A 27,477-nucleotide genomic window follows, 5' to 3' on the forward strand; every position below is an offset into this window, starting at 1 on the left:
CTTTAGTTTGTTTTGTTTCATTAACCATTCATATGTCTGTGATTTACAGAAATAAAGAACAACAACAACATTATGATTAAATATCATCCAAAATTTTGGGCAGATGGAAGTTACCAGTGTTGTAGACAAACAGAAAAACTAGCACCCGGATGTGAAAAATACAATCTTTTTGAGAGTAGTAAGTATTCATTTGATTCTATAGTCATGATGTACTCAGAATGAGCATACTATTGATATTGGGGGAAGTGATAGAATTTAGCTTCTGATCAGGTAGGGCACCCTACCTAGAAAAGTGCAAATGCAAGGTAGGTATATATCGTCTAAGAGTGATGGTGTTTACTTAGCAGAGGCAAAGTCTCTTTGGGAAGCTTTTTATCACAACATGGAGGCCTGTCAAAATGAATCAGTTGAAAGTGTGGACCCTGGGTGGTGGTGCACACCTGTAATCCCAGAGTCAGATTCAGGGCAGGAGGTTAATTCTTTACCAGGATCCTTAGAAACCCTTGTTGTGGGAGGCTCTTAGTCATGAGCCAAAACCAGAGGTCAAAAGCTACTAGTGCTGAGGAGGATGGGACACCCCATGCTCTCACCTGCACTATAACTGCCATTTGATGCAATGTCTGGGGAGTGGGAGAATGGCCCTTTATCAGGGCTGCTGCCTCAGGCAGGGACAGCTCTGATTCTGAGTTCTTCCCCTCTGAATCTTCTGGAATAGTCACCCTGACATTAACCTAGCATATTACCAAACAAGACCCAAGTTTCTAGGTTGCTGGTATTTGTCTATCTGGGTAAAGTCCACCCTGGCTTGCTGGAGAAATGACTGAGAAGTTACAGTTAGCTAAAGCTAGCAATTTTTTTGTGTATCATGTAGTAAGACAGAGGCAAGCAGCTGGCCCAGAGCTAGCAGGCATGATTCTACGATGGCCCTGCAGGTATGAGATTCTTCTAACTCTGCCACTCTTGCTCCTTTAGCAACTGAGCAGGGAAAGCATTCAGAATGCTCACAGAGAGTTTTTCTTTTTTTTATAGGGACAGTGTCTAAAATTGGCCCACTCCTTTGATTAGAACACCATTCATGTCCACTATCTGGGTGACCATGTGCCACACCAAACTGAAGAACTGTAGAGGGACAGACTGACAGAAAAGATGCATTTCTCAGTGCTGTCATTACAGTAGTACCACTTTATCTGCAGAGGATCTGTCCCAGCTCATAGGTCATTCTGAACTTCATATATATATACTATGTCCCAATACATATATGCATACATCCCAGTCATAAAGTATAATTTACAATTTGGACACAGTAAGAGATTAACTATAACACCTACCAATAAGATAGAATGACTCTAATTACAAACTATAATAAAAATTATTACACACAAATTCTTATTGTGTTGTGGATTTTAGCAACACCAGCATTCTTTACTTCTTTCCTTATTTAGTTGAGACCTTCCAGCTTTTCAGATTACGGGTCCACTTTTCAGCTTCTCTTTGGTGTATCTGAGTGCCAGCATTGCTATTCTTGCATTTGTGGTCATCACTCAGTTAGAAACAGTTTATGTGCTGTGATAGCACCACAGTTGATATGCGAGCTGAGATTGTAAAGTGACTAATGGCGAGGAGAGTGGATGCAGTGTGGACATGCTGGATGAAGGAATGATTCGCCTCCTGGGACGATGTGAGCCAGATATCTAGAGATTCTTTTTTTTTTTTTTAATTCTGACATTTTTTAAAATTTAATATATTATTTTACATGTCAATCCCAGTTCCCTCTCCCTCCCTCTTTCCCTCCCTCCTTCTTACCCTCTCTGTCCTCTCACATGCACCCTGGCCACCCTCCCCTCCCATCCCCCACCCCAATTCCACATGTAGGGCAATGCCATCCAGGTGGGGTCATGTAGATCTGTCAAGTCACTTGAAGTAGGGACTAGGACCTCTCTCCTGTCTCTAGGCCAAGGAGGTATCCCCCCATGGGGGATGTGTTCGCAAGGTCCTTTTGTGCACTGGTTCCACTGTCCAAGGTCCCCCAGACTGCTCCATCCTTCTGGCTGAGACCCATATTCAGGGGGGCCTGACTCAGTTCCATGCTGGATTCCCAGCTATCAGTCTGGGGGCCTGTCATCTCCTCCTTGTTCAGGTCAACTGTCTCTATGTGTTTCTGCAATCTGGTCTTGTCCTCTCCCTCTGCATCTGGATTCTAGTTCGACTCAGTGTTTAGGTATGGGTTTTTGCTTCTGTTTCCAACAGGTACTAGATGAGGGCTCCATGATGGTGGATAAGTTAATTGTTGATCTCACTATCTGGGAAGGGCATTTATGGTAGCCTTTCCATGGTTGCTCAAATTGTTAGTTAGTGGCAGTCTTATAGGTCTCTAGACCTTTCTTTAGGTTCAGTTTTCTCTTCAAGCCAATGGCTCCCTCTTTTATGTTCTCTCTCTCTGTGTCTCTCTCTCTGTGTCTCTCTCTGTCTCTCTCTCTCTTTCTCTTGTTTCTTCTATTCCTACCCTGACTCAATCTTCCTAGTCGCATGTGCTTTCCTCTCCTCCCCTTCTCTTTCTCCTATTTCTCTCTCCATTCACTGCCCCCCCCCACTTCCCCTGTGCTCTGGAGGACTTGTCCCTTCCCCCTTCTGTGAGAGACTTTATATGAATCTCTTAGATTCCTCCTTGTATCCTAGTTCCTCTGGTGGTGTGAATTATAGGCTGATGATCCTTTGCTCTAGGTCTAAAATCCATATATGAGCAGGTACATACCATGTTCCTCTTTTTGTGACTGGGTTACCTCATTCAGGATGGTTTCTTGAAGAGCCATTCACTTGCCTGCAAATTTCAAGATTCCATTATTATTTTTTTCTGCAGAATAGTATTCCATTGTGTAGATGTGCCACATCTTCTCTATCCATTCTTCAGTTGAAGGGCATCTAGGTTGCTTCCAGGTTCCTGCTATTACAAATAATGCTGCTATGGACATAGTTGAGCACATGTCTTTGTTGCATGGATGTGGATCATTTGGGTATATGCCTAAGAGGGGGATTGCCAGGTCCTGTGGTAAATAATTCCCATTTTCCTGATCTTCAAATGGCTGTATTGAGTTTGCACTCCCACTAGCAGTGGAGGAGTGTTCCCCTTTCTCCACATCCTCTCTAGCATGAGTGTCATTGCTATAAGACAACAAAAGGAGATCAAGGGGATCCAAATTGGAAAGGAAGAAGTCAAACTGTCCCTATTTGCAGATGATATGATAGTTTACATAAGCGACCCAATAAACTCTACCAGGGAACTCCTAGAGCTGATAAACACATTCAGCAATCTAGAGATTCTTATCATACTTCTCAGAGCAGTGTACAAATGAAAGCTTGTGAATTGCTCCTTTTGGTATTTTCATACTGTGGCTCACTGGTGCAATCCAAATTGTGGAAGGTGAAGCTGTAGATGAGGGAGCACTACTGTAACCTAAGGTATGCATTTATTCATCTAGCTTGCTGTGATGCTAAAGGTTGGACCCAGGGCCTCATGCTAAGTGCTCTCTGTCGGACCCCAGCTCCAGTTTAGATTTTGATTCTAAGAATAAGTAAGAGCCAGGGTGATGCTGAGTAGGGAATACTGAGATCACAGGGTTTGTGTATGTTGGGTTTCCTGTCTAGAGCTCACTCTCCACCAGTGGTGTCTTCTCCCATCAGTTCTTATGGGATATCGTTGTGATGGACATTTATTGGCATTTTCAGGTATAAGGAAAGCACTGCCCCCAGCACCAGAAACGAAGAAGGTGAGTGGTCTCTGCCTTCATGTTCAATCCCTAAGTTCTCTGCTTGTACAAGTCTGTGTGTTCTAGAAGGGTTTGTGGTCTATTGACTGTATTTAAGTTCAGCCGTGTGATATTGCTTCCTCCCAGGAGCACCTTAGAAGCAGAGTCATTTGAATGGTTCTTGATGTCAAGACTATCAGTTCAGTTCTTTAGCTTTTATTGATGGGGTCCTGTTACCTTCTGGTAGATTGGCTTCAGGAGTCATTTGAGAGGTGTGACATTTCTGTCTTAACAACATGGCACAATAAAGTTGTGATTTAATGACATGCCTGTGGGGTGGGATACGGTGGAATAACATGTAATTTAGACGCAGTCAGTTCCTTAGCCAATAAGAACTGTGAGTGGGTTACTAAACTTTGGGTGGGTTAACTCAGCTGTAGCTTAGGACTTATTATATAGTAAATACTTGACTTTGTGGTAGCATTGTAAATAATGGATAAGAAAACATTAGGTCCTAAGTTCATGCTTTCTACAATGAAGGCATAAAGGAGTGCACATTGCTTTGAACTCTTAAAAAAGTCCAACAACACCAACATTGTCGTGGGAGGGCTCACAGGTTTTACTAGGTGGGTTAGACTAGACTTGAGGCTTCACTCTGTGGTGACATGTGAGGCCTTTAGTATTTTACTGCTGCAACCCATGATCAGTTTCAAACAGAAGCTAAACTTGCCAATGTTCTCTTCTCTGCATAGAGAAGGCCTCCTCCACCAATTCCCCCAGAAGAAGAAAATACTGAGGAAATAGTTGTAGCGATGTATGATTTCCAAGCAACAGAAGCACATGACCTCAGGTTAGAGAGAGGCCAAGAGTATATCATACTGGAAAAGAATGACGCCCACTGGTGGAGAGCAAGAGATAAGTATGGGTAAGTGCTTCCTTGGTGTGGGACTCACAGTGGGTACAAGTGACTTGCTGAGTGACGTGTGTGCACCGTAATGGGTTACGACAGACTAGCCCAGTCAGCCACAAATCCAAGTAAACTATGAATTTGCAGCACCATGTGGCATACTTTAAAATTTTAAGGATTATTTTTGTTATTGGTGGTGTGCATGTGTGCATGCTTGCCTGCCTGCCAAGCACATGCTAGGCAAGTGCTCTACACTTACATAAATTTTCCTAAGAAATAGTTTATTGTGTTTTTCTTCTTCTAATTTCTCTCTGTGTCTCTGTCTCTGTCTTTGTCTCTCTCCACCAGTGTACTCAGTATAATGAAACAACTTCTTTGAATTTTTCATTCTCTCTGTAAATGTGCATATAGGTATACATGTGTATAAATTATGTCTGTGTATATACAGCAAACATTATTTGTACAGGTAATTTAGGGCTTAAGGGGAGTGACTATTGGTGTGTACTTTCACACCTGACTTGGATATGTCTCTGGTGTCTTTTTTGTTTTGTTTTCCAATAGTCCTTTCTTTTCATTTTTGATTTGATAAGACCAGCTTATTTACCTTATGAAATGAACCATCATCTATATTAAGTGGACTGTTCCCCCCCCTTCTTGGAATGTCTGCACACCTCTGTGTCTTCCTATTTTTGTAATCTGGTGGTTGGAGCTACAAGCTTGATCTCCTGAAAGATGATCTCCAGCTGCCTTGTTGTGAATGGTATCAAGGCTTTTCCTGGTTCAGGAGCTGGCCTTACGGACACATCATAAAGTTCCCATAACGCATACCCTCTCTTGAGATTAGCATCCACTAATGATTAACAGCTTAGACCTATTTCTGCCTTAGATATTACACAGTCCCTTTCCGAACTCTGCCATCACACCCACAGCTGTAAGTCTGTAAGGAACTGCCTCATCAATGAGTGCACTTAGTTCTTGCAGGAAAGGCAGAGATCCTTAACTTTCATGGTTTTTCAGAATGAGTTGATGACTGGATCCCTCTGATGGCGACAGTGGTAATCAGTGATTTTTCTTGGTGTTGTGGACGCTTTTGTGTATGGCTTCAATCTAAAGGAGTCACCATTCTGTTTGCTTTGAGCTGAGGAGCCTATTAATTTGTCTTTGCTTTCTGACTCAGTAAAACAATTCAAGCTCACCTGTACTTTTCCTCATTGAACCTGCAGTTTGACATTTCCCCCCAAGGAATTCTGCCTCTTTTCAGTCAGAAACACTGTTTTACAGATAGCAGGTGAAATTCTAGGATTCTATGTGTTGGTGTATTGTCCCTACTTCTAGGCTTCAGTTGCTGTGGGAAAGCGCACATGTGTGCATGCATACATGTATGTGTGTGATGTGTGTATGTGGGTAGGTGAGTGGGAGTGGTTGCACGCATGTGTATGATGAGCTTTTACTAAAGGTTCAGTACCAAATAAAAGTTTATAAAGTTTCTAGTTTGGTGATGCTCTCCCAAAGAGTTTGCTAAGGTAGTAGAAGAGTGGGTGACTCTGTCCAACACTTAGACTTTTGTGATGTAGTAGTTTAAGACATCCTTAGACGGGATAAAGACTTGACCAGCATCATGACATATTGGAAAGACCTAAAGTTCAAGTTCACACTCGGATGAGAAAATGGATATAATAATGTCTGTGCAGCTAAAATCTTTGGAAGGATCAAATATGGACTTATATAAAGTATCAGACAATGCAGATACATTAAATTATTGGGACAGCTGGGTTTTGTATAAACTTTAGGTGATATGCTTTAGAAAATCAGTTACATTTCCTTAAATAACAAATGAAGTCATTTCTGTTTGTTTTCTCATCTTAATTTTAGGAGTGAAGGATATATTCCAAGTAATTATGTCACAGGAAAGAAATCAAACAACTTAGATCAATATGAGTAAGTAATCCTTTACTTTATAAGTGCAGGTAGCCAGAAACTAGTGTTTTCCTAATTATGTAAGATGATTTGATGATTAAGGGATAATATTAATGTCTTTAGAAGGTGCCAACATATCCTTAATTCTGTTGTCTGAGTGAGTGAAAGCCAGCGACTTATCTCTATAGAGCATTTTCCTTGAGTGTATTGTGTGTGAATTCCATTATATAAGCAGGCACAGTTGAACTGGATTTGAACAATCATAGCTCAGCTGAGTTTGAAATAAATGCCATTGTTCATTCACTCAAGGGAAAGGAACAACATTTTCCCAGAGGGGCCTTTAAAAATATTTCATTGTTTCTTTATTCAGATAAAAACAACAGTCTATGATTATAGTTTTTTAAGACTTTGAAAATAGGGGAAAATATTACTAAGAAAATGTTATGAACACGAGTTGATCTCTGTCAACATTTATGATATTTTTTCTTTTTCCACCAAGCAGTGAGTGCATTATGCGTTCACATTTCTTCCTGCCATTAAACAGTCTTTGAAAATATTTTCATAGCTGCACTATAGCTCATTCAGTCATGAATTTATAAAATATTTTCTGAGTTTTTGGCATTGATGTAGTGTCTGGCAAGACCCAAGGACTACAACCAGCATATGGACTCATAATAATGAATATAATTGTTTTCTTATCTGGGAGGTATCGGGTTGTTTCAGGTATCTTTGCAACAGTAAAATAATTGGGGTAGCCTCTTCTTGCTGTCTTCTCTCTAAAATCTCTCTCTAAAATCATCTCTCTAAAATCTACCTCCTGGAAAGCCTGCTTGTGTGAACTTTGTTGATGCTGTCTGACCACTTTACAGAAAAGCTGTGCTTCCTATGCCCACGGGCAGTGCATGGCCAGATTTTAATGCATGTCCCATAGGTGTCAATCCTCTTTTGGTCCTCCTGAGGTAGGATGTGAATATGACATTCACTTCCTTAAAACAGCAAGTGTTTCTCTGCCATCTCACTGTAATGACATGAGCATACCTCAAAATCTAGAAGAAGGCCAACAGGGTCTAAAAGTCCTAGCATCAGTGGCATGATCCCTTAAAGTGACATCCGAAGTGGAAATGTAGACAGTATATAATTACGTACTATATAGTTCATTTTACCAAAACAGACTGGCAATCTTTCCATAGGACTGTGATGGAGGTGAGGCACTCCTACTATTCCCTAACAATCTTGTGTGTGTATAGATACACAAATGCTTACCATTGTGCTATAGTAGTCAATACTATTAGTGTAGTGACATGCTGTATGGGTTTGTAGCATAGTGCTCTAGAGCTGTCGCCTGCTTCATGTAGTCTGGGGGGGGGGTAGGAGGATAGAGCAGTAGGGGTGGGCAGTAGATTATACATGCTACCAGGGGCATACTGGTCTATATGGGCTAGGTCTTTTAAGTGTACTCTGTGAGGCTTCCTCAGTGACAGTTGCCTGACTATGTATTCCTCTGAGGGTTCCTTATTGTGATAGGTGATTGTGTAAAGTATTGTGGTTTGGCTCTTAAATGCATCTTAGGAAAATATAATGAAATCCTTAGAAACAGGGTAGAAGCCCAAAGGCTCAAACTTGAACTGATTTGAAATAATGGAACCAAGAGCTAACTGACAATTTGGTTCATGGAAACCAGATAATCCTACTGTAACTATGAAGATTCCTTATGACTCATGGGATTTCAAATAGTTTGTAACTAGGACATGAGTGTTTTGGTTATATTGTCACTTGGAAATTTAATCTCTCTGAAGAATTTTTCTCCTCTCCATAACGCTAGTGTGGAAGTCCCCACAGCATTTTGTGCTAGGGACAGGGATTCTAGTTTGTCATTATGCCAGGCAGTGAAGCTGAAGACTGACCTCAAGGTTGGCAGGCTGAGTCCCCATCTCCTGCTTTTCTCCCCACTATGCTCTGCTTGGTTTCTTTTGGTTGGGGTAGCATATCCCATTAGTAAAACATCTTCCACAGCCTCATGGATGTTAAATCAACTGTTTTTTCTATTTGTTTGGGCCAACTAGGAATCCCAGGCTGCGGCTGCCCCTGGGTTAGACCCAGGACTACCAGGGTTGTCAGTAATCTAGTTTGACTTCTATACTCTGCCAGCAGTTTGGATAACAGAGGTTCAGAAAAATCCACATAAAGAAAAAGAAATAGGGAAACTCATTAGGATGGTCAGAGGGAGGTGCTCTTGAATGAAAGATGTGAAAGGAATAAGGTAGTCAAAATGAAATGGCAGGAGCAGTGGAATGTGTGGGAACAGCTCTGAGTAGGCCTAGGAGGTAGGGACAGAATAGAGAAAAGACAAAGATGGTTGGTTGGTTGGTTGGTTGTGTCTCTCCTTCACCTCTTTTTTTTTTTTTTCCTTGATTTACTCCTACTTGTCCTCCCCTAGAAACTTGGTCGTAGTTTGACATTTGCAGAAGACTGGGTGTCCTCAAACCTCCTCCTCTTCCCTGGCCTTCAGACACTGCTGTAATATCCCATTCCTCAGGAAGGTTGTGAGCTAGCTATCCAGACAATTTGAAAAACAAATTCATTCTGGAGTATTGGTACCTGAGAGAAGGATGACAAATTACCCATAAATCTTGGGTATTGTTTCCAAATGTAGCTTTCCTTCAGCAAAAGGTGTTAAACTCTAATGAGGCATCTCCAACCTTATAGAAAGGTCTGTGTGCTGGCATCTCTGTCTCCTTATGCCTTGTGACTTCCTTCACATTCTTCTTCTGTGTGTCTTACTTCCTTGCAGGATGAATTCATCAAAGGTTCTTCTCTTGCCTGGGGACAGGGACAGGGACAGGAGACAAAGAGAGAGAGAAGCTGGACACAGCTGCTACAAAGTAGCTATCGACAGTTAACTCATCTATTTGTTTATCACTCAATAGACCCTAAAGGGTCTGGGTTTGCATCTTGTATTATTCAGCAACACATCACTGTAACAAAAGACCTTGTAAAGAGAAAGCCTTCACTTTGGCTTGCAGTTTTGGAGTTTCTGCTCCATGATATTTTGATGCCATTGTTTTAGCACTGGTGAAAATGAAATTGTGATGGGAGCATGCGCTAGAACAAACCTGCTTGCATTATAACCTGAAAGCCGAGAGGAAGGGTCAGGGGTGCTCTAGTTCCCTTCAGAGGTGTGTCCTTATGTCACAAGGACTTTCTGTGAAGTCCTATCAATGAAAGGTCCCGTGGTCTGTCTCCCCATAGTGCCACCAAGCTGCTAACACACAGGCCGTGACACACACTGGGTGGAAACTATGATGTGTCCTGAGAATGGACAGATCTTATGGGGGAAACTGCAGGCACTGTAAAAGCAACTCATTAGAACACATTTCAAGGAGCTGCTTCTTGTACTACAGATTCCTTAACTCTACAGTTTCCTTTATCTTTTCCCAAGGCTTGAAATTCAGACCTTAAGGAAGGGGCATCTTTGTTGTTCTGGATATCTTATTAGCATCTTGAAGCCACAGTGTAGCCCTCCCAATTTTCTTCACCTGAACCTTGCTCTCACTTTGAAGATGTGAAACTGGATCTTCTATTTTGTTAACAAATTAAAATTCTCGATCTCAAACATCTTGAACTACCTTTTCTTGACTAATTTTTGTGACAGTTTTGGGTATCTGATAAATATTTCTAATACCAATAGAAAAGCTTTAGTAACAGAATGAATCTATTCTATCACTGTATTTCAATTGCATTCAGAAATGAATTGATCATATGGAATGGACTGATCATAATAGCAGTTTTTTTGAACGTGGCCTCATTTCATAAAGTGTGATGGACACCTTGTTCACTCCCAGGCCTGGTTCATCATTGTGAGCTCTGACATCATTGCAGTGTATTACAACTTCACTGAGCATTCAGCTGCTTTCTAAACACTTTTGGATGACAGACATTTTTCTTGTCTGATTTTGCCTTTCTCAAACAGGGGGAGCCCTTATATTTTCTTGTCTAGGGTGTCTGGAACCAAAGGCCTGTTATGTGACAAGACTTTTTCCTGGTGAGAAGCAACATACACACACACACACACACACACACACACACACACACACACACACACACTGGTGAGAAGCAACACACACACACACACACACACACACACACACACACACCCTACTCAACTAACAACAGACAAAAGTCCAACTTGGTGAACCAATGAGTTTCATTGCTGTTACTTACAGAATATGGGTGAGGGATTACTTTCAGGAGCAGAAATGGCTCAAAGACAGCTGCATCATGAAGCCTCACCCAACATGGGTGACAGTTCACAAGAGCTGGGAACCTGTAGCACACTGCACAGCATGTAGGCAGCTGAGCAGGTTGGAGGGTGTCCTTTCCAGGTGACTCCATGGATCTCTTCTTGACAGCTTGGCTAGTTTTTGCTTCTTCCAGGCAACTGGACAACTTGTCTTAGAATCCTCTTTGCAATTTGTCTTATCTCAGCAGAACTCTCAGCAGTCTTTGCTGTTTATTCTTGGGGAGGGAGGGGACCCAGTGAATCTGGTCAGTTTCAGGGATCTTCTGAAGCTATTTTGACCCGTTTACCTTCTGTGTAAAAGAGCTTCCTGCAGGATGGAATGTTTTAATCTCAGAGAAAAGTACCACACAATACAACCAGGCCTTTTATGAATAGGCTGAGACAATAGTGGGAAGTTCAGATGCCCTAAGAGGCCCCAAGAACTTTAGGACATTTGTAATTTTTAGTTATGTGACAGTGATGAAGAATTTACTACAAAACATCCAACAAAACCAATTTAAAGTTGAAGGACAGAAAAATCTAGTCTTGCTTCTAGTCAAATGGAGGGATGATCAAAAGGTAGACTGTCTCTGGGGATGAGGACGGAGATGGCAATACACAGAGGGAGTCTTTGCAAAGGCCAAGAAGGGGCAGATCTGCAGGGCCTCAGGGTATGACCAGGTGGGGAGGTAGGGTAGGTGCTCAGACAAGGCACAGAACCGATGTGCAGGCCAGGGTGAGCACAGGGGTCTATGTGTGCTGAGCATCAGAAAGTCCGGGACACCCAGGTGGCCTCTTGTTCAGTGCTGTCCTTTATTTGTTGGCACTTGAGATCTACATGAAATTCAGTGAATGGTACCACAGTGACCTGATGATCTGCCATGCTGATGAGATGGGGACTAGGAAAAGAATTGATCTGAATTGAAGACAGTAGTGTAAAGTGGCATTTCCTGCATGTGTTAATCATTGGAGTAAAATTCGTCCTTGCTATGTGTGTGGTCTTTGGAGATGATTTGTTGCATTAAATGAAAAGAACAAGTGAATATGGCACCTCCATGCCTACAAATATAAAACTTGTATTGTTTGGCAAAGCTGTCCTGTGACAAACTCAGGTTATGTCATACAAGTAGCCTTTGATTCCATTTAACAGAGGAGGAATGTCTTCCTAGGAACGTGGGTAGGAAAAATCTGGAGACCTGCATATGAGAACGTCTTACTGCTGTTGAGAAAGTGGGTGCTGTCTTACTGTGGTTGTGCTTCTTAACGTTTGTTACTGATAAGCTGCATTAGCTTGTCAGTCAGGTTAAGAATGAAAAATAATTTTCAGAATCTGATAAGCATCTCTTTCTGATCAGATGGTATTGCAGAAACACCAACAGAAGCAAAGCCGAGCAACTCCTCAGGACGGAAGTAAGTGCACAGATTAATTTTAATGAATCCTTCATGAGTGGTTCTCTATACTTATTCCTAATGCCTGGAGGGGCTGTGATATAAATACAAGCTGTCTCTCACATCACTTGAAAGAGAGTATTGGAGTGGTAGTATACTGTAATGAAGAGACATAGACTGAGTGGTTCAAATGTCAGAACTCCATCACTTCATAGTTATGCAGGCATACAGACCAAAGTCATCGTCGGTAGTATTGGTTCTTGGGGGCTGTGAGGGGAGGGCCTAAGTTCCTCTCCTTGGCTTGGAAATGGCTCTACTACCCCGTATCTTCATCTTCCTCCATGCAGTACTTCTATCTCTGCCTACATCTTCTCTTTTAATAAGGGTACCAGTCATACTGAACTAGAGCCGCCTTGATGGCTGACTTCATTTTAGATTAATGACCTATGTAAAGCCTTATGCCAGAGTACGCTCACGTTCTGAAGCCTAGGACTCAGCTGGCTCTTTGGTGTGCAGCAGAGTGTGGATGGGCACCTTGACATCTGCATTGTGAGGGGGCGTCCACCACTCAGCACCCACCCACCTTTCCTACTGGTTTATCATTTGCTGCTTTGATTTTAATACTTCCATGTACTAAAGTTGTATGTTTCAGAATAGTTGACATTAATGTTATGCATGTTACATGATATATTTTGTAAATTAAACTTAATAGTAATAGTCACAATGAATTTTTCACACCTTACAGTGAAGTTAGAGGAAAAGACAATGTATGCAAAGAGGAAATTGCACTGAGCTGAGAGAGACTCAGCGTGCTGGAATGGCTTTAGTCTTTTTTGGAGGTGGGGGGGGGGTCTGTAAGGTAGGAAAGAAGACTTAGAAGCCAAGGTCTGCAGCTCCCACATATACATTCTAGTTGTTTTGCTTAGTGATAGTTCAAGGTGTTGCCTCTTCTGGGTGTTACACCAAGGCTTTGCTGAGCATCAAGTATAGTTTATCAGACAAGGCTCATTCCACCTGCCAGGATCCTTACTGGCTTCCCGGAGACCACACTTGGAGACAGCTAGAGGGTACCCAGTAGGTTTGCAGCCTGGTCTTCAAATTCCCATTTGCTACTGACTAGCCAGGTGACGTGGGGAAAGTTGTCTCATCTTTTTGTGTCCCCCTTTCTGGCCTGTAAGATAAAAGAAGGAAAAACAAGACTATTACTCAAATGACTGTCTGAGTATTAAATACATTTTGTATATGAGAACATGTTTAAAAAGAATTGGTTTTCAAAATGGTGGGTCTTATTAATTTTTTTACCAATGAAATCATGATCATAATTACTATCTCTATTTCTAATTGTTACCAGATAGGCTTGTATGGCCTTACTTAATTCTATTGTTTTTATTATAAATAAGAATACAATTTATTTTTCAACCATAAAACACATTTTTCATTTTAAAGCAATGGAAATCCTAATGATGTTGGTAGAGAAGTCTCTAAGATGTGTAGCTTCCATTTCTTGCCCTTCAACTGGAAATCTGATGGGAATCTAACCACTACTCACTCAACATTGTTGACATGTTTTGAATCTCTGTTGGAGTTACTCCATCTCTTCTGTACAGTGATAGTTGACATCAAACTTCTGGGGAATTAAGGGTTAACACATTCTTGCAAAGAGCACTGAGGTATTTATAGGAAACAGGCTATGTGGGTAGGAATTGACACTGAGAGCCACTGAAAGCTCCTGCTGGAAACCCAGAAAGAGATTCCCAATTATTGTTTTCACTAGCCCAGGGATTATAGCACAGTGGTGCCTGCCTGGAGGCTCTGCCAAGGGCCTAAGACTCTGTCTGTAGCTGCAGGGACAATGCAATATGTGTGAGAGTTGTAGTTGGGAAATGTGAGTGTGCCTTCTGTCACCTCATAGCCCCAGAGTTTGGGGCAGAAAGTCACGTGGGTAGAAAGACTACAAGGCTCTACTGTTATTGTTGCTCTTGTTGACAGCAGATTTTGTACACAGATGATGATAATCAAATGCTAATATTAAACCCTTGAATCTTTGACACATCGTTAGTCACTGGGATTTTCAAAAGGGATGTCTTAATTTGGATTTTTAGGATAAAGAAGGTGGTTTTATGGTGAGAGACTCCAGTCAACCAGGCTTGTACACCGTCTCCCTTTACACAAAGTTTGGGGGGTAAGTAGTTATACACTAGTTTTTATTTGTTGCTTTTTTTATTCATTGTATATGTGGGATGTGGGGGTGTATGATATAAGCATTCTATGAATGTGTGGGTGCAGGGGTGCTCTCCTGTGCATGTGTGAGTGCAGGGGTGCTCTCCTGTACATGTGGAGACAAGAAGTTGACTTCCAGATATTTTCCTCAATGGTTTCTCCACATTATTTATTTTTTTTTTTTTATTTTATGCTTTGGCACAGGGTCTCTCACTGTACCTGGAGCTCACCAACTGGCTAGACTAGCTAGCCAGTGAGCTTTTGGGATCGATCAGTCTGTCTCTCTCTGTGCCAACACTGCAGTTACAGGGATATGCCAGCACAGCTAGCTTTAGAAGTTCTGGGGATCCGAACTCATGTCTTTATACTTTCATAGCAGGCATTTTATCTGCTGAAATATCTTATTAAGCCCCATATTTTTCTTTTAATTAAAAGTTTTTATATGAACTCTGTCTCCCTATGTTGCTTGTATGTGTTCCTAATTTTTAAAGTAAGATACTCCATTTCAGCATTAGGAAAAAAAAATCTAGTGTTCATTTCTAAAACCTGGCTATATTTTATACCTTTTTTTTTTTCCCCAGAAAATTTCCCTATGGTTTCTCGTGTGTGTGTGTGTGTGTGTGTGTGTGTGTGTGTGTGTGTGTCTGTCCACTCGTGTGTGTGCACAGACATACATACATACATGTTTGTTGAGAATAGCTATGGGAGATTTAGTATCATTCATTGGATAACTGCTGTGCTGTGAGCTATGCACAAAGGAATCTACATTGAGTAGAGTAGGCTTTAGTAGTTTAATGAGGGCTGCAGACAGGCAGCCATGGTAGCATAAAAATAAAGGGGTGGAGGGACTGTTTGAATGTTATATTGCCAAGACACATTTCAGCTTTTCTTAAATGACATCTAGGCTGAGACCTTACAGCAAGACAGGAAAAACCTGAGGGAAGGGAGAGTTGCTGACTCAGCAGAGAGAGAGGTGATGGTGAGGTCAGGGAAGGACAAGGGATATCTGTAGTATCTATAGAATGACAGAGACAGCAGGAACAAGGGAGGGAAGGGCACCCAAGAGGTGGAAGCAGACTCCGGGTCACATAAGGGTCAAGGAATCCCAGCTCTGCCCTAAGAGCAATTATGAACCATCTCGAATTTAAAGCATGAGATGACTAGAGATCTGTATTCCAGAACGGTATCTACAATAGAATGTCTAATTTTAAGTCTAGTCCATTCCCTTTGAGAAGGGAGAGTGTTCTAGGCATTTCAGGTCTATGTCTCTGTGGGACAGGAGCTAACAGTAAATTAAAATTCCACTGTGGCTGGCAGAGATGGTAGATGTTCTTGTTTTCATTCCCATGCAAGCAGCCAGGTTTATTGTCATGATCACTTTCAACACATCCACCTCTTGATATGGGTCAAAAAGCTAAAAGCATTGTAAAATTAATATTTGTGTCAGGAATAGAAGGAGCCAGTAGAAAGAGGTCATAACAAGGTTGCCCTTAGATAGCATCTGTGAGTGAAGTTCCGTTATCTCAACCTGGTTGCAATACAGTGTTTTGTTCTGTTCTTCTTTAATAGAGAAGGTTCATCAGGGTTCAGGCATTATCACATAAAGGAAACAGCAACATCTCCAAAGAAGTATTACCTAGCGGAAAAGCATGCTTTTGGGTCAATTCCTGAGATCATTGAATATCATAAGCACAATGCAGCAGGTGAGTGAGCACTGGTAATCACATGATCAGATAGATTATGAGTTCTTCAGAAGGTGGGTTCTTGTAGTTATCTTTAAAGTATGATTGATGTAAAAATTATTACATGTTAAGATATTCTAGATCCAAAGAAAAACCAGAAATTGTATCAGATTTCATAGAAATGCCTTTTCCATTAGAGGATTCAAGATCTTTAATGCATGTGAATATTCACACCTCAATACGTTGGCACTGAACAAAAATTCCAAGATGTGCCTACTTTATGAGAAACCCAGGAGGCTGAGGTTGGGGGATCACTTGAGTCAAAGATTGCAAGGCCAGTCTGGGCAATATAAGGATGTCCCCCATCTCAACAAACAAACACTGAAGATGTGTGTAGAATGGTCATAGGTTTCACATGAGCCAGGGTTTCAGTTTATGCTGAAAGTTTCCAAGGAACCACTCCTCAACATATGGTGGGATTATGTCACAATGAAACTATCTGAAGTTGAAAATGTCCAAAGTAGAAAGTGTATTTAGTGCAGCTAATCTACTGAGCATCCTGGCTTTGTGATGTGACACTCTATAGAGTACCAGTGGATGACCCTCATGGTTACATGATTGGCTGGGAGTGATGTCTCATTACTCTACACAACTGGAAGGTATCCTATCTTACAACACTAGCCTAGGACCAAACAAAATTCACTATTCTCAGAGAAGGTCTAGATTCAAAAAGGATGCTTTTCTTGGAATGCATATTGCTTTCACACCATGCTGAAGCTGAAAATCTGTAAAGTGAACCACATCATGTCACACAGGTTCCTTTTCAGCAGCTTGAATCTGTGTTACACCCAACATCAAACAAATAGGAAAAAAAAAGTTTTCCACAGCTGGTTTTCCAGCATTTTTTACTTTAAAAGTATGAACAAGTAGGGTGTCCAATAGCCAGCTGCTTAATTGTACTTGTGAAATATTGACTTGTAGGTTAATCAAAGACCCTCTTTATGAGGTGTGCTGCTGTTCTATGAGGTCATTTACTACTTTTCAGATATAGGAAAAACTATTAAGATGTAATTTATACACCATGGAATTCATGCATTTAAAATACAGGCTTTTAGAATCAATGGCTTTTAGAATATTTACAGTGTTCCACCAATCACATCTCCATAATCTAATTTCTTGAACACTGTCATCATCCCTCCAAAGAAATCTTGTTCCCATTAGAAGTCACCCATGCCCTGTCTTGTCCAGCTCAGCCCTTGCCAACCGCTAACTTCTGTCTTAGTAGATTTGCTTGTTCTGGATAGTTCATAGAAATAGACTCATACATTTATACTGTGACTGAGAGTTTTTTGTTTTTGTTTTTGTTTTGGTGCATTGTAACAGTTTTACCTGTGTTCATGTTTTATTGTGTATTCCTTGTTGAAATAATCAGAAAAAAATAAAAATTACCAATTCCTGATATGTGAGAATTATACAGTATGTTGTATAAATTATGCAGAATCCTGTATAATATTTACACAATTGTTGGGCTTCCAGGCCAAGTTATAAGTCTGTGTTTAATTCTGAAATTACTTCCAATGTCAGTGTAATATTACTAAATAGCAAGATTGACAATTGGCCTTCTAATTTCCAATCTTGAAAGCTATCTTAGCACACCTACCTTGACAAAATTGCTCCTTTATCTGCTTGTGTAAAACAAGATGCAGCCTGGGTATGCACAACCCCCAGGCATGATGATACCAGGGTAAAGGCTATGGGGATTTTGGACAGTGTAGATCCTCAGGGTTTTTTGTTTTGCTTTGTGTATGTGTGTGTGTTTTCTATTATGGACTCACTGGACATATTTTTAGTGTGTTCTGCTCAAGTCTGACCTGTTCCAGGTAAGAAATCCCGAGGAAGCTGAAATTTTCAGGCAGGCAGCCAGAGAAAAATATCTACTCCTTTTTATTGACAGGTAACAATCCATTGTGTGGACATTTGGCTTGTTTCCACATTTGCATCTCATGACTAATGTTGCATTTGCATGGAAACAGAGGTTTGACTCTTTGGGGTACTTGTCTACAAGTGAGCTTGTAGGGTTATGTTGCGATTATGTGTTTATTACTTGAGCAATTAAGCCAGGCATGGTGGCACATAACAGCACTTGGGAGGCATAGGCTGAGAGAATCTCTTGGGTTTGAGGCAATTGGTCTATAGATTGAGTTCCAGGAAAGCCAGGACTTGAAACCCTGCCTTGAAAAACCAACAAAATAAAACAAGACAAACAGACAAACAAAAATAAATTTGAGCAATTAATTATTACCAGTTTTCTTCCACAAAACTCCTTTTCATAACCTTGTTCTGTTATTCTCTTGTTTTTATTATACTTCTTTTTCTATTTCTTGTGTTTTATTTTCCATTATCTTAATTTACTTAACTGACATGTATTTAGTGCATACTTTGGGCAAGAAGCAAACCATCTTTTGAGGAGAGTATAGTGGACATTTGCTGGTCATCAATCCAGAAGCACATACAGTTTTAAGTTGTGATGAGAAAAGTACTATACATCAGAATTACAGACTTAAACAGCTGTTCCTGGAAGAGGGCTCTTTGGGGTCTTTAAGATTTGACTTTCCTCTCTGATTTCCAGTGGTTGGTACTCCTCATTGCTCATTCCCCAGAGCATGCTTTTAATGCTTAAGTCACAAACATTATATCAGATGAATCACTTTAATTCTTAGTGGACTAATACAATTCTCTTTCTTAGTTCAGATCTCATATTGGAGGAGATCATCAACTCACTGATGATAAGCGCTAGAAATCTTTTTAATATTCTTCACAGTGTTAGAGAGGAGAAAGGAAACTAGCCTTGTGCCAGATAAATATTGCATTTAAAAGGAAATGTGTAGAATGTCTGAAAGCATACTCTGCAGTGCTGTGTGTATATGTAGAGGAGGAGGATGAAATAATGAGTTTTTCCTATGTACTTTTTGTTTAGCATCTGACTAAGCAGAATGGTAAAGATAAAATTAACTGCAATAGTGCCTTTACTTTCTAGGGCTTGTCACCCGGCTGCGGTACCCGGTTAGTACAAAGGGGAAGAATGCACCAACTACTGCAGGCTTCAGCTATGGTAACTCTCATTCTGTAGTTGCATTGGCAAGTTTCTCTTGAAAATAATTCATCTCTACAATACAAATGTAGATGTGTGGAATTAACCCCCCCAGGTGAAATGGGGGGGGGGGACATAGTAACCAGAGTTCTGGAAAGGAGGCCCAGGCCCTGGTGGCCCCATCAGCTTAGGCTCGATCACCTGTCTCAAAATGCCAACCAAGGGACGGACAAGGAGTGGTAAAAAGTAGGGAGAGGTTTGACCACTGTGTGTCAGGAAGAGGAACTGAAGGTATCTTCAGGCTCCAACAGAGATAGGATTGGGGAAGGGCAGACAGGAGGTGTGACTGAGCAGTCTTGGTCCAAGTGTGACCTGGTTGATAATTATCTCAGATCCGGTCCTACAAGGTGGTCTGAAGAAGTCTTTATTGCTTGAGGGAACAAGCTGGTTCTCTCTCCAGGGTGCAGCTTTGTCATCATGTGTAACGAGAGTATGGTTTTTCTGCCTGCCACCCGGTCTTGTCCTGCCGCCACGCTGCCTCTTGTCCCGCCACCGCACCAGCCCCAAATAATGCACAGAGACTCTGTATTTGATACAACGCTGTTGGCCCGGTTACTTGTTTCTTATCAGCTAGCTCTGCCTTAATTATTAACCCATTTCTGCTGATCTATGTATTTCTCTTACCGGGGAGCCGGCCAGCATACTGCTTTCTCCCGACTCTATTTGGCCTATTTGTTTATCCTGATCCTTATTTAACTGCGATATCCATGAGTAACTGACTGTACCCAAACTTGCTGGGCAGTCTGCCCTGAAAGGCGCTGCTCCTCCTGGAGTCAGAGGTGGTTTCAGACAACTCTTGGAGGTATTTAGTGTCTTTTAAGCATCCAGAATAGGATGTTGTGAAATCTATAAGATAGATACCTCAGTTCCTTTTACCTTTGCACCTTTGTCCATGAAGGGGAGAAGGTACATTAGCTATCACCAGGTTTTAGACAGATGCTCTTTGCACGTGTATGTGACCCAAAGTAAAGAAGACAGATGCTGGCGAAGGCAGAGATGCCAAGTTTTAACCCTGCTTGAGTCACCCTGTGGGCCCAAGAGAGGAATCTATAGTTTTAGCAAAATAATTCTCTAGGTGCAAGTTATATAACTATTTTTCATGCCTTGATAGAGTTGGGTTTTAGTTGATTAAACTTTATAGTAACACTGGATTTTCTATTTTCATCATTACTTATATATAAAAACTTTCCATAGATAAAAACTAAGTATGTCACTGCTAAAACAGTTGCTGTCATAGTTCTTAATGGCCGTAGAGTCTGGGTGTCTTGGTACAGGCTGCACCTCTGTTCTGTGTCTTCTGGTAATTCCTACTGTGTTATCCGGGACTTGGGATTGATCTTGTTTGGAACATCTCTTTTCCCCAGGGACTTACACTGCTCTTCTTTGTAAAGGTCTGCTTTTCTCATCTGTCTTACAGAGAAGTGGGAGATCAACCCATCAGAGCTGACCTTTATGCGGGAATTGGGAAGTGGACTGTTTGGAGTGGTGAGGCTTGGCAAGTGGCGAGCCCAGTACAAAGTAGCCATTAAAGCTATTCGGGAAGGTGCCATGTGTGAGGAGGATTTTATAGAAGAAGCTAAGGTCATGATGTAAGTTCTTTTCTATTATTATTTAACGTGTATGGGTGTTTTGCCTGCATGTATTTCTGGTTACCATGTGCATACAGTGCCTGCAGAGGCCAGAAGTGGACATCAGATCCCCCTGGAGTTAAAGATGGCTGTGAGCCATCATGTGGGTGCCAGGGATCGAACTCAGGTACTCTGGAAGAGCAACCAGTGCTCGTAACCACTGAGCCATCTCTCTAGTCCCCATGATGTAAGTTTCTAGCTTCTACCCCCCTTTGTCGCCTGGCAGATAGGCCTGTTGGTTTCTTTTCCTGTGGTAACTCTCTGTGTGTCTGTGTTTCCAGGAAGCTAACACACCCCAAGCTGGTGCAGCTCTATGGTGTATGCACCCAACAGAAACCCATCTACATCGTTACTGAGTTCATGGAACGGGGCTGCCTTCTGAATTTCCTCCGACAGAGACAAGGCCATTTCAGTAGAGATGTGCTGCTGAGCATGTGTCAGGATGTGTGCGAAGGGATGGAGTACCTGGAGAGAAACAGCTTCATCCACAGAGACCTGGTAACCATGGTCCCCCTGGCCTTCCACTCTCCTTCCCACTTGGTTTCCCACTCATTGGCTGGATTCTTTTGTCACACTGCATTAGCCAGTGAGTTGTGTTGTATCAGTCCCCTGTTTTTGTCCTTAGCAAGATTTCATTATTTTAAAACTTGGTAAATTTCAATCACTTGATCATTTTAAAGGAAAAGGCCTTTTATTAAATCTTATAACTTACAGAGTTAATATCTCCAAGCAAGTTTCCATGAATTAATTATTTGAGCTTTGGGAGATTCCCAGGAGATAGCTAATCATAGCAGATTTATTCCCTGCCGCTGTGTTATAGATAAGAATGTTAGCTTTGGAGAAGCGAACGTGGCTTGTCTGTTGTGAGAAATGGGGAAGTTAGGTTTTATCCCTGACCTTCTGACCAGCTCTCAGACTGTTTCCCACCATACATACAGTGAACAGAAACTACCAGAGAAATCCGGAGCTCATGTCCATTATCTCTCAACTAAGAGGAAATTCCGGGAGTTTTCATTACTTCTGGAAATACTAGGAAAACAAAACCCCCGTTCTAAATGACTGAGGTGGAGACACATCTCAATTCCCTTCTTTATCCTCCTTTCTTCTCTCTCTTCTGTTTTCCCTCCCCAGCCATTCTTCACAAACGCCACTGTTTTCAGTATGAAATAGCACAATCCATCTTCCTGATTCCTCTACCAAAACTGGGAGGATTTGCATTGCCCCCTTCCCACTTTAGTTTTAGCTTCCTTGTGATGGAGCTCCATTCATTCAGAGCAGGAGCAAGGCATTTTATTTTAACATACCTGACACAGCCATTGCTTTTGTACTGTATAAGCACCAACTCGTTTGACCATCATGGCAACCATAGGAATGTTATTCCTATTTCCATTTTACAGACAAAGGAAATGAGTGCAATTGGATAAAATATTATCAGTAGTCAGGGAAATGGTGGAGGCAGGATTTGAACCCAGAGAGTTTGCCTCTAGGATCAGTGCTCTAGCTGCTATGCTATCCTCTAGATTTAAAGCATACTAAAGAACTGAGGATTTGGCAATGGAAGACTTGATCTCCTAGATGTGTTAGAGGCTAGTACCATTTGAAAATTGGATTTGCAATTTATATTTCATTGCTTTGCTCACTCCACTATTTTAGAGTTCATAGCATATAAATGAGGCAAAGGGCTTTGTAAAATAGGTGTGATGTATGTCGTTGATTTTGATGATTATGTGTAGCTGTGACAAAGGCTAATTGTCATATTGAAACTCATGAATTAGGCCGCCCTTATTTTTGATCTCATAAAACAGATGCAGGCTGAACACTTTCCTGATTCTTGCACTTGTCTACATAGAATTTATTTTCTTGAAAGCAATTTTGATGTTTTGGCCACCCCACCCCCCAGATAGTAATCTCTGGCAAGTTTTAGCACACTTTAAAGTCTGATGTGCCTGTCTTCTGGGTAAAGTTATTTTATGGGCTTGTGAGTGGCAGCACTATATCTGTCCCCATGGGAGGGTGCAGGTAATTCAGGAAATGGACACTAAATCTCACTTGAGAAGAGGCTCTGAAATATTCTCAGAAGGAAACTCGTGTAAGGAAAGTTGTCATACAGAAAACAATAAGCATCCCAAGAGCATTACACCTCGTCCCATGGATTGTGGCATTAATATCAGATCTTGTTTCCAAGAAGTACAGTGTCATTTTACCAAATTATTTTATCAAATCATATAACTTTGAAGAATAGAGCAAAAAACAAAAAGCACATTTGTGTTTTACTAGCTGAGTATGTCATGTGTTAATATATTAGAAACATCACACATGATAAAGCAAATCCTATGTTTACATAGTAGCCCTTCTTTTGACTGTTGAAATGAACACTCTCAGATTACTTGTCACTTTGGTGACTGTGTGTTTCTACTGTCACCTAGAGAGAAGTCATCTTTAATCTAGATTACAGACTTCAGGAGTTATTGCCACTGCCGGTGAGAAAATACACCTGGTCAGGGAAGAAGGTTGGAATGTCCATTGGTCTTCTTTAAGTATGATGTTAAAGACAGTGTTGGAATATCTTGTGTCATTTCTAATGGTTATTTCTCCATGATGTTTCAGATTCATGTTGGAAGTAACGTCTATTGCACAATTTATATGGACACATTTATGTTGCTGAGTGTTTTTTTTTTTTTTTTTTTTTTGAGGGTCCTCCACCCTGCTCTAGAATAAATGCATGGCAACATTCTTACTTATAAATGCCTGGCTTTAGCTTGGTTTGTTTCTAGCCAGCTTTTCTAATTAAATCATATAGTTTCTCTTTAACTACATTTTGCCTCTGAGCTTTTTACCTTTCTTTATTCTATATGTCTTTCTTTCCTTCTTATTCTGTGGCTAGCTGTGTGACTGTGTGTCTGTGTGTCTGTGTCTGTGTGACTGTGTGTCTGTGTGACTGCGTGTCTGTGTGTCTGTGTCTGTGTGACTGTGTATCTATGTGACTGTGTGTCTGTGTGACTGTGTATCTGTGTGTCTGTGTGTCTATGTGATTGTGTCTCTGTGTCTGTGGGACTGTGTCTGTGTGTCTGTGTGACTGTGACTGTGTCTCTGTCTGTGTGTCTGTGTGACTATGTGGCTGGGTGGCTGGGTGGTTGGCCCCTGGTGTCCTCTCCTCCTTTTCCCCTCTCTTCCCTAGATTTCCCCTCCTTTGTTCTCTCTGCCCTCCAGCTCCACCCATTTTTCTCTCCTGTCTAGCTACCTGCCATTCAGCTCTTTATTAGGCAAATCAGGTATTTTAGACAGGCAAAGTAACACAGCTTCACAGAGTTAAACAAATGCAACATAAAAGAATACAACACGTCTTTGCATCATTAAACAAATATGTCACAGCTTAAACAAAGGTAGAAAACCTAAAACTAATATTCCACAACACATTTACATCTTTTCTGGTGTTGACTTTGTTATATTTACTAGAAATCGAACTTGTGTTTTTTTTCCTTTATTGCAGGACTTTCTAATAATTGTAACATCATAATGTTGTTTTCCAGGCTGCCAGAAATTGTCTAGTGAGTGAAGCAGGAGTTGTGAAGGTATCTGATTTTGGAATGGCCAGGTATGACTGAGTACCATATGCTCTTAAATGATGGTCACATTATTTTGACTAGTTGGTAAACATGGGAAGATCTTGGGAGGTAGCTCAGTAGATAAACTGCTTGCCTCCTAAACACAAAACCTGAATTTGACCAGAACCCAAGAAAAAGTCTGGGAGTGGTGGCTCATGCTTGTAATCCCAGAACTAGGGAGGCAGAGACTGGGGGACTCCAGGGCTCTCTGGCTAGCCAGCCTAGGTTAATTGGTGAACTCTGAGACACTGAGAGAACCTGTCTCAAAGTAGATAGGCTGTGTCCCTGACCATACCACCCAAGGTTGACTTCTGTTCTCTATATGCACCCATACTTCTCATACGCATTCAGTGTCATTCTGGACTATATACCAAATTTGAGGCCAGCCAGGGCTACATGAGACCGTGCCTTTAGAAAAATTAATGTGGGAATAATTTGCACCAATAAAGCAAAGGGGGAAATCTCTTCAACTGTTGTGAGGTTAATGAGACTATAGTTTTTGGGTTAGTAATTCTCTCCACTAGATGGTACTAGAGCCTATTAAATGCACTCTCTCTCTCTGTCTCTCTCTCTCTCTCTCTCTCTGTCTCCTCTTTCTCTCCCTCTCTGTAGTGCTAATTAATTCTTAGAATTTTTCTGGAATGTTGCAATGTTTTTAATCTCTTCATTTTTGTGATTTTAATAGTGTTAAAAATAGACTCTTCAGAAGCATCTTGCCTCTCCTCCGTCCGTTGAGTCATGGATATATTAGAAATCATGTTCCTCCTATGTGAGAAGCCTCTAACCCTGTGGACAGGACAGACTAAACGGAAGGGACTGCCCACAAGCATCTCAAATGCCTGAGAAACGAGATACATAGACCTAGAGAGAATGACTGTGACGGAGGGGCGTGGTCAGCAACCGTGGGCTGACAGTCTCATCTGTGTCTTTTTTATCCATCCTGTGAATCGGTGATGGGCTTTTCATTAAAAACAAACAAACAAACAAACAAACAAAACCAGTGAAAAGGAAACTAAAAGCACATCAAGACTCCTGAAAATTATCTGACATCTAAGTCATTGTCCTTTAAAAAGAAGGAAAAGAAAACAGTGCCCTTGAGACACACAGGCTTGACCAATTATTGATGGCTGTCTGTGGCCACTTTCACACTGCAGAGGCAAAACCTTGAGCTGTGTGACAGGGCCTGTGTGCCTGGCAGAATCTGAAATCCCTTATGTATTATCTGGCCTTCTCAGGAAAAGCCAGCTGTATTTTGTGAAAGAGATGACTTGGGATTGGAGGGCGGGGAGGTAGCTCCTGGAGATCTGGTGACCAGAAAGACTTGTCACATGGGGACATTGAGTGGACACCACAGGAAACAGCCACCAAATAATAGAAGCCAGAGTAGTACCACCTGAAGTCTGGAACTAGTCACCTCCTAGAGAACCAGAAGAGAGCCCAGGCAGTCGGTCCAGAGGCAGGTCTGAGAACAGTTACAAAGGCGGAGAAGTACTGGGTCTTCTGAGGCCAAGATCTGCTCCCAAGAAGATGCTGGCCTAGGGAGGCCAGAATGTCACTGACAGCTTCCAGCTCTCAAAAGCCCTAATTACCCAGGCTCCTCTTCAGCTGTATGTAAAGATGTTTAGTGGCCCTCCACTTTCTTAGTGTATCTCTTTAGAAGTTGGTACCTTTATACCAGTCCTTGTAAAACTACTCTTTATGCACTAAATTCAGGCTCGCCTGACTGACAAGTCTTTGATCCAGCTCAAGATGGCACTGTCTGCCTGATAGCATCTTTATCTGTACCCTCCAAAAGAGGAAGCTTGTGCAGTCATTTGATTCTTTGCACTTGGCAGCTTTAGAATTAACTTTATATAAATACACAGTGCATTCATGACCCCTCTGATAAGTAGGTGCTGAAGTCCTCACAGTCATCACTAATCAAGGATTCTCCCAGGGAGTGGTCAGTGTTAGTTACAGTTTCTGTGTTTCTTTCTGGATGAACCTATGTATGTTCACTTAGAAAAGGAGTTGAGTATGTGTGTGGATGGATGGTGTTATGGTATATAAATACACTTACTATCTTTTTATACTTCTTCTTCGCCTCTGATTTTTTTTTTCCTCGCTTATTTTCTGGTGCTGTAGTTTTAGTTTGTACTTTGTGGAGCTGTACCAGCTCAGAGCCTGGGGATCTCTACTCACGTGACACCACTTCCGTTAAGCAGCTCTTGCTTTAGATCTTTTGTTCAGGGAACAAAATCACACACCCAAAACTTTGCAACAATTATATAATGTTTCTGCCTCATAAAAAAGAAAGATGAACAGCAGAGCAGTGAAGGTGTTCATCCTAGGGCTCTGAGATTATCTCCTCCTTAACTTATGCTGAGGAGATAGACACTGCCAGAAGATAGATATCAGCCATGAGCTGAATGTTTCACTTCAGCCAGGTAGGTACATGGTGCATGGTAGACTTCAGCTACTGTCTTGTTTTGCCTTTGTAAGGGGCAAATGAAAACCCACGTCTGACATGCAAAGGGGTAACCCATGGTGTGTCTCACCCTAGGTATGTTCTGGATGATCAGTACACAAGTTCCTCAGGTGCCAAGTTTCCTGTGAAGTGGTGTCCCCCAGAAGTGTTTAATTACAGCCGCTTTAGCAGCAAGTCAGATGTCTGGTCATTTGGTAAGGTCAACAATGTGCATTTCTTTCCCCTCCCTGTGAGGAAGAAACAGACACATCATTGAATAAACTTATTGTTCTGTAGGTGTTCTAATGTGGGAAGTATTCACAGAAGGCAGGATGCCCTTTGAGAAGAACACCAATTATGAAGTGGTAACCATGGTTACTCGAGGCCATCGACTCCACCGGCCGAAGTTGGCATCCAAATATTTGTATGAGGTGATGCTGAGGTGTTGGCAGGAGGTAGCTACTTCTTTGTGTTCTCTTATGATCTGTAAAACATCCAGTGATGGGCCTG

The 27,477-nt window shown here is 41.5% G+C and overlaps 1 protein-coding gene across 1 annotated transcript in view; it reads left to right on the forward strand.

The window, feature by feature from the left end:
• Tec (tec protein tyrosine kinase) overlaps window positions 1-27,477 on the forward strand; it is a 68,800-nt gene that overhangs the window by 39,652 nt on the left and 1,671 nt on the right. Inside the window, exons 5-17 of the mRNA XM_051198080.1 lie at window positions 50-178; window positions 3,724-3,764; window positions 4,496-4,668; window positions 6,523-6,588; window positions 12,202-12,256; window positions 14,338-14,417; window positions 16,025-16,158; window positions 19,175-19,249; window positions 20,706-20,877; window positions 21,198-21,414; window positions 24,447-24,511; window positions 27,064-27,182; window positions 27,265-27,422. Of these exons, the coding sequence (XP_051054037.1) occupies window positions 50-178; window positions 3,724-3,764; window positions 4,496-4,668; window positions 6,523-6,588; window positions 12,202-12,256; window positions 14,338-14,417; window positions 16,025-16,158; window positions 19,175-19,249; window positions 20,706-20,877; window positions 21,198-21,414; window positions 24,447-24,511; window positions 27,064-27,182; window positions 27,265-27,422 (1,484 nt within the window). The remainder of the gene's footprint in view (window positions 1-49; window positions 179-3,723; window positions 3,765-4,495; window positions 4,669-6,522; window positions 6,589-12,201; window positions 12,257-14,337; window positions 14,418-16,024; window positions 16,159-19,174; window positions 19,250-20,705; window positions 20,878-21,197; window positions 21,415-24,446; window positions 24,512-27,063; window positions 27,183-27,264; window positions 27,423-27,477) is intronic.

The sequence above is a fragment of the Phodopus roborovskii genome, unplaced genomic scaffold (assembly GCF_943737965.1).
Source record: "Phodopus roborovskii unplaced genomic scaffold, PHOROB, whole genome shotgun sequence".
NCBI classification, from domain to species: Eukaryota; Metazoa; Chordata; class Mammalia; order Rodentia; family Cricetidae; genus Phodopus; species Phodopus roborovskii.